The sequence below is a fragment of the Photinus pyralis genome, unplaced genomic scaffold (assembly GCF_008802855.1).
Source record: "Photinus pyralis isolate 1611_PpyrPB1 unplaced genomic scaffold, Ppyr1.3 Ppyr1.4_LG1, whole genome shotgun sequence".
Classification (NCBI taxonomy): Eukaryota; Metazoa; Arthropoda; class Insecta; order Coleoptera; family Lampyridae; genus Photinus; species Photinus pyralis.
In genome coordinates this window covers 54781511-54802385 of record NW_022170249.1, presented here as the reverse complement: position 1 = coordinate 54802385, position 20875 = coordinate 54781511, and the positions used below count along the sequence as shown (strand labels likewise).

Below are 20875 nucleotides of genomic sequence, written 5' to 3'. Positions count from 1 at the left end.
ATGGCATAGGGATTGTCATACCAACGCAACGTTCCTATGGTAACTTGTTAAGCAGCGATTTTTTGAAAGAACGCGTTCTCTAACTCCATACATATTAAGTGTTTCAGTTTCGGAAGTACGAAAAATATCGTATATACCTTGCGACTGAAGTAGTGGTCTTAATCCCTCAGGTAAATTTTTACCTTTTTACCTTCGGGATTAAAATTACTACTTCAGTCCCGCGGTATATAATATACTATTATTATACCTGAATCACAATCTCCGTTTTAAACACTCAAATGCGTGCGAAAAAAGGCCTTTAAAACACACGTGCTTTAAAGTTGCTAAGTAACGATACTTCAAGTATGACTTTTGAAACTGTCATCTGGATGAAATAAAAAATTCTCTTAGGTCGCTTTCTGTAAATGCAGAACATTTCTTTGGCTTGTACCTATCCTTTGGTTGAAGCTTTCACAAACGCGCGGAATTTAGGGTATGCTTCCAAATCTGTTCCACTTTTTAGTCCCAGCAATAAGTGAAGTTTTGAATGAATGCACCAAAAGATAGAAGATTTAAATACCTTTATTATTTAATACATTTCCTTCATATATGCCAGCATTATCGATGCATTTAAGACTTTATTCGTAAGTAACTTCCTATTCATCCATGGAAACAACTTTTCATATGCTTGATAATAGGGTTTACTGGATTGAGATTTTACACCTACCAACGTTTGTTTAGATTTTACAACAAGCGATTTAATGGACGGTGTATTATCTTTTTCAACGGAAATCGTTTAATTCACAAAGACGATGATTTTTATAAGCAAACGTCAAGTGACATTTCCATGGCAATCGTGAAATTACGAACACCCAGCCCACTTAATTAGACATGTATTCGAGTATAACGTCAATATGACTTCATTGTATTTCCTATTTTTAAATTATACTGCAGGTATAATAAAAAATACTATAAGATACACGTGTATAATTGGTCTTTAAAGCACTTGCAACGTTAAAGGCACTCCGTTTCGCGTCGTGCCATTAAAGTCGTTGCGCGTGCTTTAAAGAGTTGGACTTTATAACAGTTTGTTTGGTCCCCATGTTTCTTCCGTATGTATGGTTGGTTGCCTGTTAGAATACAGTACATATTCAGTATTTAAATTTTAAAAACCAGTATTGTCCTTGTCCTTGTGATAAAATTCCTTTACCTTTTATCTTCTTTTCCGGTCACTTTTGATTCTGGCATGGTCGTGTCCAGTGTGCCAATCTTCATTTGTGTAAAAATTTCATCTTAATTAATTATAAGGATCTTCACACATTGAAGTAAATATTTTCTAATTGTTACCCAATTTTGGAGACGTTTTTGGTTCTCATGGTAATATTTTTGGAGTTTCGCCAAGCGGATTTTGGAAGCACATTGGTCATCGGCTTGATACTTTGGCTCGTTTACGATCTTTAGAGGTTTGTACATCTTGTTTTGTTATTCCCAGCCCTTATTGGTAAACTATTATTTTTAGCCGATTTTTACTACCTACCAATTTGTACGTTTTTCGTCTCGTCCATCATTGTGAGGGAAACGCATAGCTTTACCATCGATATCAACCCGTATAAGAAGGAGCCCTGCGCCCCATTCATCGCAGAGCCATCACCGATCATCCCCTACAAGTGCGTCCCTGTCGTTCTCTGCGTGGCGTCACCAACCCCAATTGTGGAACGGTATTCTACAACGAAAGGTCAGCTGTTTATTACTTGAACCTTCCCGACTACTTTGCAACGAACCATCGAATCCTGCATCCACGTAGAGACACCCTTGCCATTTTGTTCCCTTCCTCTCCTTACTTCCTTTCAGTTCCTTTGTTTTGTTGTAATTCGTGTTTTAATTTCAACAATTTATCACTGAACACTGGTCACGTAAAGAAAAAAAAAACGATAAGTAAAATAAAAACATTGTTGTGCTGTTATTGGTTATGTATTACTTTAAAACCGACAACCCTTCGGGTTGGTCGGACGATTAGAACTACTTTTTTTGGTTGTGCCTACTGCACCGAATTATTATTTTTGTACGTTTATGATTGTTAGGCAGTTATCAAGATAGCCTGTTGTTTTTTTTTTGGTTCTTAAAAAGGTAGAATGCCCGAGGTGAGGTACGTTTTTAGTAGCCCGTGAAAGAAAGGCCTTTGTTTTACCCCCGCACTAATTATTTTTGATTTTCATTTTAAACGCTCTAGACCCCAAGCGTGAGGATCTAGCGGCACTTGCTACTGCAAGAGTTTATTTTATTTTCATTATTTGTACGTTTGGAACTTTAATCTAAAATTTTTATTAACCGTTCAAGATACAGCGATCCCTTGATATTATAGATAGACAGATCTTTAAATTCTATGCATATCAACAACTAATTTAATAAACGACCAGTTCACCCCCAATAGTTTTTTTTTTTAATTTACAGGTATGTGTTGTTGTGTGTCCTTTTATCTTTCAGGTTCTGCGTTTCCTGTAAGTATCTTCTTGCATTTCCAAACGTAGTGGCGCTACCCTAGTCAATCAGAACCACGCGAATATATCACTGAAATCTGAACCGCCTCGCTCCTGCATCAGAGCTAGACCGGAGCAATACCGGCATTTCTTTTTGCGCCCAAATGAAACCGTTATAGCACTTGCAACGTTAAAGGCACTCCGCTTTGCGTCGTGCCCTTAAACTCGTTGCGCGTGCTTTAAAGACTTGATTATACACTTGTATCTTAATATACTATTAATTTTCGGAGATATACCTATTTTCTAACGGTATGCTCTTTCGCCTTTTTCGAATATACAAACAAGCGAGACACCCGTAATTCGATATTTAAATTGATCTCAATCCGAACTTAATTGGGGACTTTTTATCCAGCCGTCATCGAACTACTCCAATACGGCCAATTGTAGCCGAGCCAAGCTAATCAACAGCCAACCCATCAATAATACTTCAGCATCTTCAGCAGTGATTTTTCCATTCCCGGTCACACCTGCATAACTTGGTTACCTGGCGTCTTAGAATCTTTGCCCTGATCCTAACTACCACAGTCCTGTTCCCTGGTTAGAGTAGCGATTGTAGTTCGCGCTCTAACAATAAGTTACCTGTCCCTCTATTGAAACCAGAGTGGTGGTTGTAACACTGCTCTCACTCTCTCCAGTTACCTTCCGTGAATGAAGGGTGTCCGGCTGTATAGCCGCGGCTATTAATTAAGTTTACCTGTTCCTCAATTAAAGTAGATGTGTCGGTTGTAATACCGCGCTCTCTCTAGTTATATTCCGGTTAATTAAAGGTGTCCGGCTGTATAGACCCGCTATTAATTGAGCTTAAAAAATATACCGTATCAACCTTTACCCTCATTTATTGGGCTTCTTACTAGGCATTTTTTTAAATCTTCATTTAGATGATAGACTTCCATGCTTCGTAAATCTAGTTCGGTATCCCACGGGAACTTGCGTATTAACTGTTCATAGTCAACATGTTTTCCCCCCACTCTCTATTCTGTTGAAGTTGATAAGGTTAAATGTGAGGCTCTAGCACCGACAGTTGTTGGATCATTTTCAGCACATGGACCTTTATAAATGATAACTCTTTAAGAAACTTGTCCAGAGACCCTAAAAGTGCTAGGTATTAATACCTTCGTCACGTTTGATAGTACACTGTGTTGGAGTATAATGTCGACGGTGTTTGAGATTCTCATAAAAGCATTCTTTTTGGATTAGATCCTGTAGATAGTGTCTAAGATACATTAAAACGATTAATACTGTGTTGTACCTGTATATACCTTCACCACATCTATTAGGAGATTGTGTGGAACACTGGATGTGTGACGTCGAGTGTCTTTGAAGTTCTTGAACTGATGCATTTTACAAAAAACACAATACCCAATACTTCATTTGAATAATTTTTTCTGAAGTCACAATCATTTGATGTTTGATTTCGTTGAAATAATCGTTTTGTTTATTTTGATTGGTATTTGTAAATTTAAATTACGTGTTTACAAGATTAATAATAATCTGGAATTAATGAAATATTTTATCCCATGTTATCTCCAGGCGTTGCGAAAAGAAGTGTTATCGCTGCGTAAGTTTCAACATAAGCTGGTTTCGCCGATGAGAGAGCAGGTGTTCAATTTTGAAGATACAAATTCACGTCGAGACAGGCGAAAACTGCGAAAGGGAAGGGTGTTTTAAATAGCAGAGGAAGACGTGAACCGTGACTTTCTTGGTGGTGGACGTTAAACGTTGCTTTTTGGTGGTGACTGGCAGTTGAGCGTATTATTGCGAGGCAGTTTATCTTGCCATATATATAGTTTTGTAGAAGTTAGTTGAGTGCTCTAAAAGAGGTTATTATTACGCCTTTTAAAGTGAATGTTTGAGTCGAATTAAAGAAGTGAAGTTTATAAAGAGGTGGCCGTAGTGTTGTGTTAATCGGGCAGTTATCGCTATATGAAACATTTCTTTAAGGTCTTCAAGTACCAGTTGAACAGACTTTTTCCACCATCAAAGAACCATATTACACCTGAAATTACAACGAACCCAATGTCGCATAAATCGAAATTTATGTGCAATCAACGAAGTGAAGTTCACGAAGTAATATCAGTTGGTTTTTGTGTTTGTTTGTGTGTATTGTATAAATATTTATGCCACAACTCATTTTCCTTTGTACACATAAATAGACCGTTACATGACCTTTCGGGAAGTACTGATCAATTCATGGAATATGCGCTAAAGTTACTCGCCTTAAGGCGAAAACTTATTTTCATTTTTTCATAATTCTGTATAGGATTAAGGTTGTAAAAAATTTAATGCGCTTTCATTTATATGAACATTTTTTGCTATAACGTAGCACGTTGTAAGTAAAAAACTTCACTTTATGTTGATACGTGAACGTCCCCTACACAATTTTGAAGGAATCTGAAACACATGAATTAGTTTCTTTATTTTTCCTATTTTGACTGGGCTATGTGTACTAACAACGTTAACCGATTGATGAATTTGAATCATTTTTCTGTTTATTTCCACACAATTACTAAACCTAAATATCGTCATTAGCCAGTTAAGCAGCACAAACAACAAACAGCAAAATTTTATTAGCCGTTGTTCTTATAATTATATTATATATATACGAGTATTATAATTCATATACTTAATGTGAATCAATTTCAGGCAAGTTTTCTACACATTTCGCACACAAATTTTACAAATTGAAGACGCAGGGCTCAGGATTTATATATAGAATTGACACTGTTATAAGTAATCGTCGATTCATTATTTTCATTGTGAACGTCATAGTCAAACTCCTACGCGGTAACGTGCGCAGTAACAGAGTTCAATCGATCACATTCAACAACTGTGTAGGTGTTGGAACAACAGCGCGTGAATGTGGGTAAAATTGGAAAATTCGATTTGTTATAAAGTTATATATTTCTGGTCGGACTTGATTCGATATATAAACGCTGTGAAATTTGCCCACTATAAAGGATAAATAAATTACTTTTCGTGGAAGCCTGCATACATGGGAAATTGATAATCATATCATTCCGTTTAAGACTTTAAATTGTTTTTTTTTCCTTTCGTTGGGCACTTCCACGCACGTTGCTCTCGAGTACAATAATATCCTAAATGCATGGCGTTAGGGTTCGCATGTTTGAATTATTCCTTTATAAAACCAATATTTACTTTATCTTCGCTGCTGAGGATCCCTAAAAAAGGCAGGGATATTATTTTACGATTTTATAAAAAGAAACCGAGTCGTTTATTCCAATGATATCCACCGAAAAGACTCGTCGTGTTGGCAAACTAAGATAAATTCTTTTTCAATTTTCATAATAATTGAATGACGTGAGAAGTTTTACTTGAGATATGTCCCCAATCAACGATAGCTTTCCTTTCGGTTTCTAACGATTCCCCTGAGCCTTGCGGTCGTCTTCTCTTGATATCTTCCATTTCAATCGATCGGGTTTCAATATTGTCTTTTATGTGCTTGTCTCGCGGTTTGTCGTTTGTTTATTTTTCTTCGTTTTTACGAAGTACAATACAACTTTCCAAAAGTGTCCTATTGATGTAGCTAAGAAAACTTAAAACTTTCACATTTATTGCACCTACACCATTTATCTTTTTTATTGCGACACACATATATTGATAGCATTTGTATTATGATAAATAAATTTACTTTAACTTTAACTAAACATTCTACTTGCAAACCTAACGACCTTATATGATCAAAAAGACCATCAGAACGTATTCATGCTACGTATTGAAAAGTTCCTTTTAAACGTTTTATTTTGATTCTAAACGTACATTCGCTAGGCACTAATGGCTTGAAAAAGTATCGAACTTGCATACAAACGCATACATTAACTTCTGAGGGAGCATTTATTTTGATACACGAGTACAGCGAGCATTTGCGTTTATCTAACGGTCACTGCGTCAAATGTGCGGATTAAATCAACGGAATATTGCAGTAATTACTCGGTTTGGATCCGTACGAATTCATGCGTCATTTTTATGCAATTACCTTTCAACGGCAATTTATTTTTTTTTTTGTTTTAGCAAGGGCTTTGATATTTGTTTAAACTGTTGCTAATTGCAAGTCACTCTCATTTATTAAGTGAGAGGCAGCATAAACACGAACGATAAATTCTATAAACCGAAAATTAATTGTCTTGGATGTATTTTTAGTTGTTTATGTTTAGTTTCCAACGGACTGTAAGTGTAATTTTAGGAAACAAGTGAGTGAAATTAGGAACGAGAAAATTGTAATAGCGCATTATAGAAGTGCGAAATAGATTTTTCTTTCGAGAACTTGATTTTCCTCAGGTAACACATTTTAAAGGGATTCTTTCTTTCTACCGAAATAAATGAAGGAGAAACTAAAATAATACTTAATAAACGTGACGAACATATAAGTGCGGCATTGCAAGAGGTTCTCTTATATCCAAATCCGAAACCGACTAAGAAAAGGCGGAAAGCGGACATCTGGCCTTCTGTTCCAGCCAATGGATTGAAATTTCAGAAGCTAAAGAAAGGGAGCGCGTGGAAAAAGAAGAAACCAAAAAAGAAAAGAATTCGAGAAGAAAACAAAATGAAGAATTCCGAAAGACATATCCAGCTGAGGTATTAGAAATTGACGGCGCCAGTGCGAGGTGTCGAGCAATGGAGAAAATTAGTTCGTACTGGAAGTGGCCTAAAACACCTGATGTTATCTGGTATGACACAAAGGAATAAGTAGTATAGTAATATCTGTATTTATAGGCTATTCTCGACTAAACATAAGTGCATCAAAGCATATGCTTGTGTTTTTATGGTTTGCTGGCCATCAAACGTCATGTTACCGTGATGTCGCAGATAGATTTAACCTGTCACTTAGTTCATTGTATGATGTTATCACTAGAATGACATTTCTTAGTTCCTTAGCACCTGACGTCATTAAATTACCCACTCTCGCAGAGCAACAAAAGACGATGGAATATTACTATAAAAAGAATAGTTTCCCAAATATAATTGGTAAGTTTATAGTTAACAAATAAATATATTCGATCTTTGAGCATTGTTTTATTACAGGTGCTATTGATGGTAGTCACATTAAAATTGACAAGCCCGTTGATCGTCATACGGATTACTTTAATCGAAAGGATTAATATTCTGTAATCCTCCAAGGCTGCTGTGATTCAGATTTATATTTTTTGGACATATTTATTGGATGCCCGGGATCAGTTCATGATGCTAGAGTTTTTAAAAATTCGCCATTATTTTCAAAATTAGATACTCTCTGTGAAGATCTAGGTTTACCTGTCGAACTATTATACTAACTTGACCCATTTAGGTGGATATATATTAGGTGATGGTGCATATCCGCTATTAAAGAGGCTATTAACTCCCTACACTCTACAGAGACAATGGACATTTAACACCTGCCCAAAACAATTTTAATAAAAGCCTTAGTTCATGTAGAGTGTCAATTGAGCATTGTTTTGGATTGTTAAAGCAGCGATTAAGACAACTATATCATCTATAGTCAAAAGGGCACCAACGTATTCTCCATTTTATTCGTGCATGCTGTGTTCTACACAATATTGCAAACAAGCAGGACTTGCTTTTTTTAACCAGGAGGATAAAGTGGAGGATGTACAACCAGTTAATATTCGTCCGTCTACAAACTGGCTTCGCCTTAAGGGATCAATTGTGTCAACAGTTATTTACACGCAGTCGAAATGAACGTTCATAAAGCACATGGAAACAAATCACCTGCTGGAATGCTTATTTATATTTGCAAAATAATAAATAATACAAATTAAGTATTAAATTTTTCAAGCAGTTCATTTCTTTTCCTTATTTCTGCAATTAATCTTTCTTTTTGATCAAACGTCCTTTCATCCGCTTTAATTTTTTCGGAAGTGCGTTTGTCGATTGCCTCTCTTAATTTTTGCACCTCGGACTTTAATGTTTTTCGGACAGTGCTTTTTGGAGTAATGGTTTTGTCCATCGTCTACAGATGAACTCGAATTTCTGAAATGTACCTACATTGTGAATAATGAAAATACAGTATACTTTTACATACGGCGTAGCTACATTTGGAATTTCGTCAACAGTTTCAATAAATGCTGAAGTACTGGCTTGCACCATATCTTCTCTTGAAACGCTGCTACTCAGGACATGTGGTGGATGAATTGAATGTATTTTTGATAAAATTTCTTCAAGTTCCCTAAAAGAAATAATAGTAAATAATATTCTAATGGAACAACTATTACCTTTGATATTGTAACGTTATTTATAAATTCGGGTTCGATTTATATCAATATTTATTAAACAGAACTAAAACACTATATAATCCGTACAATTTATATCGATTATTTATATCACTCACACTTCGCAATTTATATTTCCGCGCTCGATGTTTCATACGTACTCGTTCGGTAGTAGACTGCCGCGATGTTCGGTCCGCAACCATTTATACACGCAAGCAATGTAAGTCCAGAACATTCGCGCATTTACCAGACACGCTGCAAACATCCCCACCATCGCGCGTCTAGAAAATTCCAGAGCGCCAAAGGCGACGTCATGTCTGGAGCGTTTCCGTTACACTGCCCCCTTCTTAATTCTGGACGTCTCGTTCAGAAACTGCGTTAGTATTACTTTTTAATGCCTCGTGTCGGAATCTGCAGTCACAGCCTGCTCGACAAACACCTTTCTTGAAAAAGTAACAGTCCACAGTTTTGCGGAGGGTCGTCCCCTGTGGGTTGAAGCAGCATACTGTAATTCGAACGCTAGTGTTTCTAAAAATCACTTCGATCATGGTTCGCACTATCTTCCAGTCCAACCCATCTAAACCACATCCAATCTTCGGGATCGCCAAGCTATTTATGTCATAGTATGCCATGAGTTTCTTTAAGTTTTTTAAAGCAGACCAGAGGTTTTCATAGGTGGGTTTGCCTTCTGACGTTTTCTTTGATACCAAGTAGAACAAAGAGCGTTGACTATCTTCCAAGCGCAGTACTTTACCCACTCGTGGTCTTTGCTTTATCAACTCGTCTATTCTTCCAAATCTTTTCCGGAATACGGAAGCTATACCTCTACCCATGCGAAGGTCTTCCGCGACACAATGGGCGATGGAAACGTTAACCGGAAGCTCAAAAATATTTTGACAAATTTCCTGAGTAACGCCAAATCGAGCTTTCTTCCGCTGGGCGTAATTTGACATAAAATCGTTAAAGTTTGGCTCGATCTCAAAGCTGCGTTCCTCTTCTCGAATACCTCTAACTTCTTCGTTGTTGTTGGATCCGGCATATCGTGCGAGTCGATTAATGTGGACAACTTTCGGTTTCCCGTGGTTCATTCTGATACGATATATCACGTCATTTATTTTCTTGATCACCTCATACGGACCTTCCCATTGTCTTTGTAGCTTGGGAGAAAGACCTCTTCGTCTCTGTGGATTGTGCAGCCATACCAGATCTCCAGCTTCAAAAGTTTCATTGGCCGAGCGGAGGTTGTATTGATTTTTCATGCGATCGCTGGCAATCTGAATATGACTTCTAGCCAAGTCGTGAATGTCGTTCATCTTCGCCTTTAGTTGGTCAACATAATTTTCACCTGCGACATATTCTTCATGGGGTTTACGCCCAAACTCGAGATCACATGGAAGGCGTAGTTCACGACCCAACATAAGGCAGGCAGGAGTCTGACCCGTGGTCTCGTTGACGGCTGATCGATATGCCATAAGGAACAGGTGGAGGTACTGGTCCCAATTTTTCTGATGTTCTGCCACGACTTTTGAAAGATATTTACCCATCGTTCGATTCATTCTCTCCACCATTCCATCTGACTGAGGATGCAAAGGTGTCGTTCTGGTTTTATTGGCTCCTACCAATCGACAAACATCTTGGAACAAAGCCGATTCAAAGTTCCTTCCTTGGTCTGAATGGATTTCTATAGGAACACCAAAACGCGTAAAGAACTCCTTTACCAACACTTCTGCAACTGTTGCTGCCTCTTGGTTTAGAATGGCGTAAGCTTCAGTCCACTTTGTGAAATAATCCATAGCGACTAGGATATATTTATTTCCGCCATCTGTCTCGGGAAACGGTCCTGCGATATCGATAGCAACTCGTTCCATCGTACTACCAACGTTATGCTGCCTCATGGGTGCCTTCTTCTTGGAAACTGGTCCGTTTCCAGTAGCACATAACTCACATTTTTGACACCATGGCCGGACATCTTCTTTACGGTTGACCCAATAGAATCGCTCACGTACCCTTTGCAACGTTTTCGTAATACCAAAGTGTCCGCCGGAAGCGCCGTCATGCAATTTTCGCAATACTTCCGACACTTTGCTTCTAGGTACTACTAATTGCAGCGTCGATTCGGTGCCATCTTCACTTTCAAGGGTCCTATACAACAGGTTGTCTTTCAGAGTCAGGCTATTCCATTGGCCCCAATAACTCTTTACTTCAGGACTTGTGGCACTAATGTCTTGCCAGCCTGGTCTTTGTCCGTGGCGCATCCAATTCAGAACAGTTTTTATACTTGGGTCGTTTTCTTGGGCCGTTTTGATTTCGCTTGGCTTCCATTCCTCACTCTCTACAGTTGTTCGTCGCAGATGGCCAATCTTGTCTTCTATTTTAGAACAATGTGTGCAGTTGTCCTTGCACGGTCTTCTTGACAAAGCGTCTGCATTATTGTGAACTTTTCCAGCCCTGTGTTCAATGTCGTAGTCATATTCCTGAACACGTTCTAACCATCTTGCCACCTGTCCTTCTGGGTTTCGGAACTGCAAGAGCCACTTTAGCGCTGCATGATCTGTCCTTATCAGGAACTTGCGGTCGTAAAGGTACTTATGGAAATGTTCGCATGCCTTTACCACACCCAGGAGCTCTCGCCTAGTCACACAATAATTCCTCTCGGGTTTCGACAGTACTTTGCTGAAATAGGCAATGACTCTTTCCTGTCCGTCTTGCAATTGAGAGAGAACAGCTCCAATGGCGGTGTTACTGGCATCGGTATCTAGCACAAACTTTCCTTCATTTCTGGGGTAGCCAAGGATAGGTGCGCTAGTAAGAGCTTGCCGGAGATGTTCGAAAGCTCTTTGACAGTCTTCGCTCCATTCGTACTCATTGCCCTCTTCTGTCAACTTTATTAATGGTTTAGCAATGTTGGCAAATCCTTTCACGAATCGTCTATAATAGGTGCACAAACCGAGGAAACTTCGAATCTCGTGCTTGTTCTCAGGAATCGGCCACTCTTGAATCGCTATAATCTTCTCTGGGTCAGCTGTAACACCATCACGAGATACGATGTGCCCCAAATATTTAACTTCTTTTTGGAACATAACATTTCTTGGGACTTAGTTTTAAATTGGCCTCTCGTAATCGTCCAAACACCTCTCTCAGGTTCTTTAGGTGTTCTTCAAAAGTTTTTCCTACGACAATTACATCATCCAAATATACCAGACATGTCTGCTACGTTAGTCCCCTTAGAACTGCTTCCATAAGTCTCTCAAACGTCGCGGGGGCATTACACAATCCGAAAGGCATTACTGTGAATTGCCAAAGTCCAGAGCCTATAGAAAACGAGGTCTTCTCTCGGTCTGTCGATTCCATCCCCACTTGCCAATAACCACTCTTTAGGTCGAGTGTGGAAAACCATTGGGCTCCAGATAGAGTGTCCAAGGTGTCGTCTATTCTTGGCAGTGGATAGCTATCTTTCTTGGTGACGGAATTTAATAGACGGTAGTCAACGCAAAATCTTGTGGAGCCATCCTTCTTCTTTACAAGCACTATCGGTGATGACCAAGGACTATTCGATGGCTCGATGACACCTTGTTTTCTCATGTCTCTAATAATCTCCTCAGCTTCGTCTCGTTTAGCCAAGGGGAGTCGCCTTGGCTGTTGTCTAATCGGTTGGGAATTGCCAGTATTTATTTTATGGGTGACTATGCTTGTCTTGCCCTTGTCCTGGTCGTTTACCGCGAACACATCTCGGAATTCCAGAAGCATATTTTTCACCTTTTGTCGTTGTCTATTGTCCAAATCTGGAGTGTTTTTAATGACCATATCTATCAGCTCTCTTGGATACTTTCCTTTAGATAGATTTTCCGATCTCACAGAGCGAATAGCCGAGATGGGCACACACTGTCCAACTACAGTTCGTTTGCTTAGCTTAACAGGACTATCTTTCAAATTCATAATTCGAATCGGAACGCCATTTTGAACTTTTACCAGAGCCCTAGCCACTAGAAATTCCTTTTCGTTTAGTGCTTCGACTATCCGTAGGCTTCCCTGGCGACAATATCCATCTAAAGTGGTCATTATAATTTTTTCACTAAGTCCGGGTATAATGACGTCATGAGTGGTTAACAGGCGGATGACATCTTCTTTGTCTTCATGGAAAGGGAGTTCTTCATCGCCGACCTTTAACACGCCCTTTTTCACGTCTAACACAGCTCCGAGTTTCTTAAGAAGATCCATCCCCAAGATGAATTGATCAGAAATATCAGCAATTAGCACCTGGTGATTGATGGTGGTCTTTCCGATGGTGACAGACATTTGTATTTCTCCGTGCGTTTTTATTCTTTCACCAGTTGCTGTTTTTAACTGCACGGTCGAAGATGAGATCCGAGAATGATTCTTCAATAACTCTGGTCTTGCAATAGTTCTTGTTGCACCTGTGTCTACTAGCAAGGATCTGTCTTCTCCATTAACTCGGCCGTCGATGTACAAACTCAGAACTTTTCCAGACGACGTAATGTTTACAGTGAAGATCGGGGTTTTGTTTCTGCAGGTCGACGATAGCCCCTTCCTGTCGACCTTTCTTAGTTTTCCGACTGCTGTAATGGTTTTTGGCAGTTGCGGCGAACGTGTCCAATCTCGCCGCAATTCCAACATCGTGGTTCACGTTTCTTTGCCAGTGACTGTATGGCTTTATTGACCTTTTCTTCCACTACTTTACTGACCTTTTCTTCAAAACTTTCAGAGCCACCTTCCTCTTCGATGGTTCTTACCCGGCTCTCACTGCGAGGTTCCACCATACGTACTCGCACACTTCCATGACTAGCTTTCTTGGGAATTCTAACGCATGGGCCAAAGCTTTCTCAATTTTGTCGTGCCTAGCCAGTCTCAAAGCCTGCTGGGCATCTCCATCACGAACGGCATCGATAAATGTTTGTACAGCCAGTTGATCAAGAAAGCTCTCCGGTGCCGTAGGGTATGCCAATCGAATCAGTCTAGCGATGTCCGCTTCAAGTTCCTGCAAACTTTCTCCAGATTTCTGCATTCGGTTCTTGACTTGGGCATAGTAAACTTGCTGAAGGTGTTTATCGCCATATCGCATTTCGAGTCGCGCTACTATTTGTTGGAAGTTCTGTTGATCCTCGGGGATAGTCCGCAACACATCCAGAGCATCTCCTCTCAGAGCAAGAATCAGGGCTGTAGTTTTGTCTTGAAGAGTCCATTTATTTGCCGCAGCCGCTGCTTCAAACTGTCGAACGTACGTGGTCCAAGGAATCTTACCATCAAAAGTAGGTGGCTTTACTCGGGCTTGCTGAACGTCGCCTTCTACTCTTGTATTTGTTTCTGGGTCGACCTTCTTGTAATGAGTAGACTGTGGCACCTCAAGAAGACGGTCCATCAGTAATTCATCTGGGGCACTACTAGTACGCTCTTCCGTAGTCAGTCGCAAGAATTGCTCGCGCAGCTCTTCATACTTGTGCTCAATCTCAACGAATGTTGCTTTAAATGTTTTGGAAACTTCCGTAATTCTATCTTCAACTTTTTCTTCAATTGATGTAGAGACTTCTTCGATAATCTTTCTAGAATTTTCCTCCATCTTCTCGAATTTCTCTTGAATATTTCTAGAATTTTCTTCCATTTTCTCGAACTTTTCTTCAAAATTTCTAGAATTTTCTTCCAACTTCTCGAACTTCTCTTGAATATTTCTATAATTTTCTTCATTAATCTTTCTAGAATTTTCTTCCAACTTCTCGAACTTCTCTTGAATATTTCTAGAATTTTCTTCATTAATCTTTCTAGAATTTTCTTCCATTTTCTCGAACTTCTCTTCAAAATTTCTAGAATTTTCTTCCAACTTCTCTTGAATATTTCTAGAATTTTCTTCATTAATCTTTCTAGAAATTTCTTCCAACTTCTCGAACTTCTCTTGAATATTTCTAGAATTTTCTTCATTAATCTTTCTAGAATTTTCTTCCATCTTCTCGAACTTCTCTTGGTTGCTTTTCATTTCTTGTTGCAACACCTGTTGGCCATTTTGGATTTGCTGGAGCAAATTGAGCATCGTTTCTTCCATTTTAGCGGCAGCAGATCTTGTTACTTGGCATACACAAGCAGAGCACTTAATTTAATCTTACTTTTATTTCTTGTTGCATTTGGCCATTTTGGATTTGCTGGAAAATTGAGCATCGTTTCTTCCATTTTAGCGGCAGCAGATCTTGTTACAGGCATACACAAGCAGAAGCACTTAATTTAATCTTACTTTTAATTAATTTAATTAATCCCACCGCTGTCACCAATGTAACGTTATTTATAAATTCGGGTTCGATTTATATCAATATTTATTAAACAGAACTAAAACACTATATAATCCGTACAATTTATATCGATTATTTATATCACTCACACTTCGCAATTTATATTTCCGCGCTCGATGTTTCATACGTACTCGTTCGGTAGTAGACTGCCGCGATGTTCGGTCCGCAACCATTTATACACGCAAGCAATGTAAGTCCAGAACATTCGCGCATTTACCAGACACGCTGCAAACATCCCCACCATCGCGCGTCTAGAAAATTCCAGAGCGCCAAAGGCGACGTCATGTCTGGAGCGTTTCCGTTACAATATGGACAAAAACTTCTTCCTCTCCCCGTTTTGTGTTTATTATATATAACATTTTTATAACTCCCTTCTAACGTTTTCTATTTATGTGGAGGATAATTGTATCCGGATAATACCATTTCATTTGATATTTTTTGCCACATTTGCTTTGATGGTTTTATCTTCCCATTCTCTAACAGGGGCTTTTTCTCCTTATACAGACTTATTAAAAGTTTGGTGGCGGCATCGCTCCAGTTCACAGTCTCGGCCTGGGCCTGGCTATCCGTTTGGGTCTCCGAAATACCCTCATTCCTCATAATTTCTTGATTTTCAGATAAGATTTCTTCCCCTTCGCATAATGTAACCGCATACGCATGATTAAAGGAATGCGCTGTAATAAACAGTGAGCGATAGGTAGGTACTTTTTTTTATCTTTTTTGTAACATAAATAAACCTACCTACCGCGATTTTGATTCTACGCTAACATGGGTATCTTCTTTACCTAAGCGCAACTTTTTTACATTATGGTGTATAGACGATTATAGTTGCGAGAAACAAGATGATATTCTTGCTTAATCAACTCCAATTTTGGTCTTTAGTTAGTTCCCGTCGACACTGTGCAGCGGCGCTACTTGTTACACTCAAATTGTTGATTTACCGCCCGCCAAGATACAGACTTTATTTACAAAAAATATGATTTCATTTTTTGGGGTAATGTTTAGAAGTAACTTATCTAAAAAACTGTCGGTTTATTTTTTCCATAAATAGTCTTGATCGAGAGTAAAAAAATAAAACAGATTAGTGCAATAATCGGTACAAAACATCTAATTTTTAAACAATCGGTATTCAGTTGCTATAAACTTTTTTAAAAAAGTAATCCGAACATTTTGTAGATAAAGGTCTAAATTTATAAAATTGTTCTTAAAAAAAATTTTTTTTTGAAAAACAACTTGAGTTTTTATGGCGGGCGCTCTTATGGAAATTTACATTGGGTGCAGTGGGTACAGAAGACTCTTAAGTGCTCAATTACCACACTCTGATTATCATTAGCAAATTCACAAAATGTGCATTTATAATTCATTTTCCTTTTTTTCACAGTAAGGTTATGTAGGTGTAAAAACTACCGCGAAAACTACGAAAACTCTAATACACATGCGCGTAACAAATTACACTACCTTCTGATCTAGAACTGAAAGTACATGTCCAGAACAAGGTTCTGAGTACAAACGAACTGTCAATTTTTGTAGTTACAATTACAAACGAACGCTTTTAGAACAAAAATGTCCAATAGAACCAGTTCATAACCAAACGAACAAACCTATTGAGTATTTTAAACGGGATTTTAATAAAACCACTTGCAGTCAGTGGTGGATCGATTTACTGAGTGTTAGTAACATCATAGAATTGAAATGTCAATTATTCTGCATCGTGAAACGGAAGCTACATTTAATTCGATAACAGGTAACGTGTTCGATTGCTGCAAATGTGTCTCGTAAATGCCGGGATTTAAGGCGATTGATTCTTAAACGGACATGTTTCAAGCTCAAACGACACAAAGGCAAATAAAAGGAAATATCTTGACGTTCTGAGTTTTTAATTAACGTTCTTGCAAAAAATTTCAATACACAAGCAATCAACCTGACATTTAAAGTCCATTTTATCAGATTTTATAACAAGACTAGTGGGCGAATCCAATTTGAGTCTAATCATTTTTTTATTGGGTCTATTTTCCAATAATATACGCCTATTGCTTCGCATATTATCGGGCTGTTATGTGAAAGACAGGTTCTCATTTCAAGCGATCCCGTTAATAAAATGCAAATGTTTCATAAATATGCTACAAAACGTGTCTGAACATGCACAAGAGAAGTTCTTATTTGAATCTGTTCCAACTTTATACATAGGGAAATCGGAAGGAACGCCTAGCATCAAATTTTGTGTGAGTATATATTAAGGCCGTCTGACACTATGCTAAATTTTGTACAAAATTTTGCAGATTAATTTTCATACAAAATTTTGCATAGTGTCATACGTATTTTGTACAAAAATTTGTTACAAAATTTGTTTGTATAAAATTTTTTAGATCCTGTTCTAAAAAATGCATAAATTTGTTATAAAATGTGCGCGTACGTGATGCGCACGCGGTTCGGCGTTTCGTAGGTGACATATCACATAACCTATCTAATTTAATTTCAATTATTCTCATTTTGGGCGTTTTTGCGAAAGAACGAGAGCGGTTTATTTAGTGCTAAATTACGAATTTGCACAATGTCATGGTCGCGGGAGCAATGTGAAGTGCTGATAGATGAATATCAAAGACATGCATGTTTATATGCAGTAAAATCTGCACAGTATAAAAATAAACATTCTAGACAGAATGCTTTACAGCAAATTCAAGCAGTCTTGCAACCCCTTAAGCCGTCTGTTACCATCAACGATATCAAGTTAAAATTTAACGGACTGAAGAATAATTTTCTCACAGAATACAAGAAGTGGAATCGCAGCCGCCGTAGTGGAGCAGGTGATGAAGATGGTGACGGGGTAAGCAAAACCTTCAATATTATCTAATTTATTGACTAACTATACATTTTTCCTGCAGATTTACAAACCAACAATTTGGTATTTCAACCGAATGTTCTTTTTGTTAGAACATGTCGAAGTGCGGCAAGCCGTGGATAGCTTAATCGCAGAAGATGACACACCGCAGGTAGGCGACGAGGAGATAGTAACATCAGAGTACTATGTGACAGAAGATGGTAGTCTCAACGATATTACTAATACATTGGACACGGGATCGAGTCAAGTTCGCGACTCCCAATTGAATTCACCAAATCTTTCTCGTCCTATTTCACCGGTAAAAGACGTAGATGGTGCTACTCCATCAAAACGACTGCAATTTCAAAAGAAAAGAAAACGAGAAACAATTGAAGATAATGTAATGCGTGAAGCATCTAGTGCCTTAGCATCAATTTCATCAACAATGCAGCAAAGTTTTGTACAAAACGTAGATGAAGATGAGGCATTGGCTCAATTTATAGTGTCGAAGTTAAAACGAATTACTGATACATCCATTCGTTTGCAGACAGAAGAAAAAATTGTACACACACTGTTTGATGCCCTAAAAAAATGTAACAATTTGTAGTATTTATTGTTAATAATAGGCATATGTAAAATAAAAACGAATTTCACAAATTAAAATTGTTTATTGCATTTTGTTGCCAGGGCACCGAACCTTGTGAAGAATTAAAATAACTTCTAAAATGATCACGAATATCTCTTGCTGCAATAGATGTCCGGTTACCACACTGTCGATTTATTTTCGGCAAGTTTTCATTAAATTCTTCAAGTTCAATATATGATTGTGCATTGTCTGTTGCGAGAAAATTGTGTAACACTACACAAGTGAGTGTAATCAACTCTACTTTTTCTGCATCTAAATTAATTGGATTTAACAGAAGACGAAATCGGTTTGCAAGAATTCCAAAGGAATTCTCTATTATTCTCCGAGCACGGGACAACCGATAATTAAAAATTCTGCTATCATTGCCGAGTCCACGATCTGGATAGGGTTTCAATAGGTTCTTTGACAGCGGAAAGGCATCATCGGCAACAATAACATACGGTAAAGCTTCTGTCATTCCTGGTAATACCTCTGGGGCTGGTAGACTCAAAGAATTGTCTTGTAGTGCCCTTGACAAGCTACTATTCTGAAAAACACCCCCATCACTAATTCGTCCATTGACACCTATATTTGCGTAAATGAACTTGTAGTTGGCAGCGGCTAATGCTAATAACACAATGCTATTTGCACCTTTGTAGTTGTAATAATACGAGCCAGCAGATATGGGTGCCCTAAAAGTGATGTGGCGACCATCAAGAGCTCCCACGCAATGAGGAAATTGCCATAATTGATCAAAATCTTGAGAAATTTTTTTCCATTCTTCTGCTGTTCTTGGTGCCTATACCAGGTTTCATATCGTAAAAATTGACAGTATAATATACGGACTATAACTTACTTTTAAATAGATTGGTTTTAATTTCAAGACTATGGCTTGGCACACTTCAGGTATAAAGCGGCTTATCGTAGTTTCATGTATCCTAGTGGTGTACATAAGGGATCGGTATGTCTCGCCTGTTGCTAGGAATCGCAAGGTAACTTCTAATCTAAAATGATAGCACAAGTGAGTGCCTATGATTAATTTTTTAATCACCTACTTGCTTCTGGAAGGGATGCATTCTCGCATTAGTGTATCTTGTTTGCATATTTCATTTGATATCAACGACAGCAAATATTCGAACTGATCGTTAGTTAATCTCAGAAAGTTTGTATATGCATTTGGATCCTCGGGTAAAAGTTCTGTATTTAGCATGTTTAAAACATCACGACCCTCGTTTCGCCTTTGCAGCCAGTTCCTGCTCCAAATTCGAGTACGTTTATTACGCCTTTTTGTTAGAAGACAAGACATAATGACAATGACACTTGCGGCAAGTGCCGAGCTAGCGATTAGATTTCGGTTCATTACAATTACCAGTAGTAGCACAATAGATAATAATATGAAATAATGAAAAATCAAAAAAGTAAATACTAGAAGAGGTTATGTTATTTTTGTTATTTATATGTGTAGGTGTACCACTACCAGATTTATTGACTTAAAAACCCATATTCCCTAGAAAAAAAATGCAAAGCGCAGACGCACTTACTAATTTTTATGATAAATTTTGTACAGTGTCAGACAATATAATTTTGTTAAATAAATTATGGAAGTAAATTTTTTATGATAAAATTCTATTCACAAATTTTACCAAAAATTTAGCATCGTGTCAGACGGCCTTTAATTACGAAAGGATGAACTAAATTTATTGTAATAAGCATGGATACACAAAAATTAAATTAACAGCGAACAGTATAATCGCTCTTTTGTTTGTTCGGATATGTATCCCGTCTTTTTACATATTTAAACAACGATCGTATCGAAGAGGCGGAGAAAATTTAAGTGATGGTCCTAAGTAAGCGTTCGTACTGCTTTGTGAACTTGTGTGAAATGTTGTAGATCTTATTTAGATTCCCGTATACCTTACGGTCTGTTACACCCTTTGTAGCTAATTTTGACAGTAAAGTTAAATCGCGCAGATGTATCGCGATATAGGAAATCGTAACGGACGCTTTGATTTTACTTTCCCACAATCAAATCCTAAGCGCTTTATCTTCGCTTCCCAATTTCCAAACAATTACTTTCATTTATTGATACGGTAAAATTTTACGCTCATCCGTGGCACAAAATACTATTTTATTCAAATGCTGTACCATTTTTATGAGATGTGTATATAAACATTATCTCCAATTTGCCATTTTACATACCCGATGGAGTTCGATTGAATGTAATGATGCCCTTTTGTACTCATTCAAACGTATATCCAGAATATAAAAGCTTTAATACAGCGAATGATTTGATGGCATGTGTTTTAAATCAAAAGCATAACAGTATGGCGAAGTTTGCATTTTTATTTGCTGTATCGTCAAACATAGTTTTCGTATCATCAAAGCGTATCCTTTTTTTA

General features: G+C 37.9%; 2 protein-coding genes and 1 long non-coding RNA gene across 3 annotated transcripts; 1 reads left to right on the top strand and 2 right to left on the bottom strand.

Moving 5' to 3' along the window:
* Window positions 1–8329: 8329 nt before the first annotated feature.
* On the bottom strand, window positions 8330–15800 carry LOC116171163. Its single transcript, XR_004145391.1, has 4 exons — window positions 15339–15800; window positions 13298–13301; window positions 8554–8697; window positions 8330–8501 (listed from the first exon to the last, which is right to left on the bottom strand). It is a non-coding gene; the product is annotated as an uncharacterized LOC116171163 (long non-coding RNA).
* A 1584-nt stretch (window positions 15801–17384) lies between these two features.
* On the top strand, window positions 17385–18473 carry LOC116171135. Its single transcript, XM_031487826.1, has 2 exons — window positions 17385–17857; window positions 17916–18473. The coding sequence occupies exons 1-2, from the start codon at window positions 17585–17587 to the stop codon at window positions 18456–18458; spliced, it is 816 nt and encodes a 271-aa protein (XP_031343686.1). The 5' UTR covers window positions 17385–17584; the 3' UTR covers window positions 18459–18473.
* Window positions 18474–18629: 156 nt separating this feature from the next.
* LOC116163133 (protein ALP1-like) lies at window positions 18630–20043 on the bottom strand. Its single transcript, XM_031476985.1, has 4 exons — window positions 19532–20043; window positions 19333–19480; window positions 18739–19275; window positions 18630–18686 (listed from the first exon to the last, which is right to left on the bottom strand). Exons 1-4 carry the CDS (start codon window positions 19834–19836, stop codon window positions 18630–18632), a joined length of 1047 nt encoding a protein of 348 aa, XP_031332845.1. The 5' UTR covers window positions 19837–20043.
* Window positions 20044–20875: the final 832 nt, after the last annotated feature.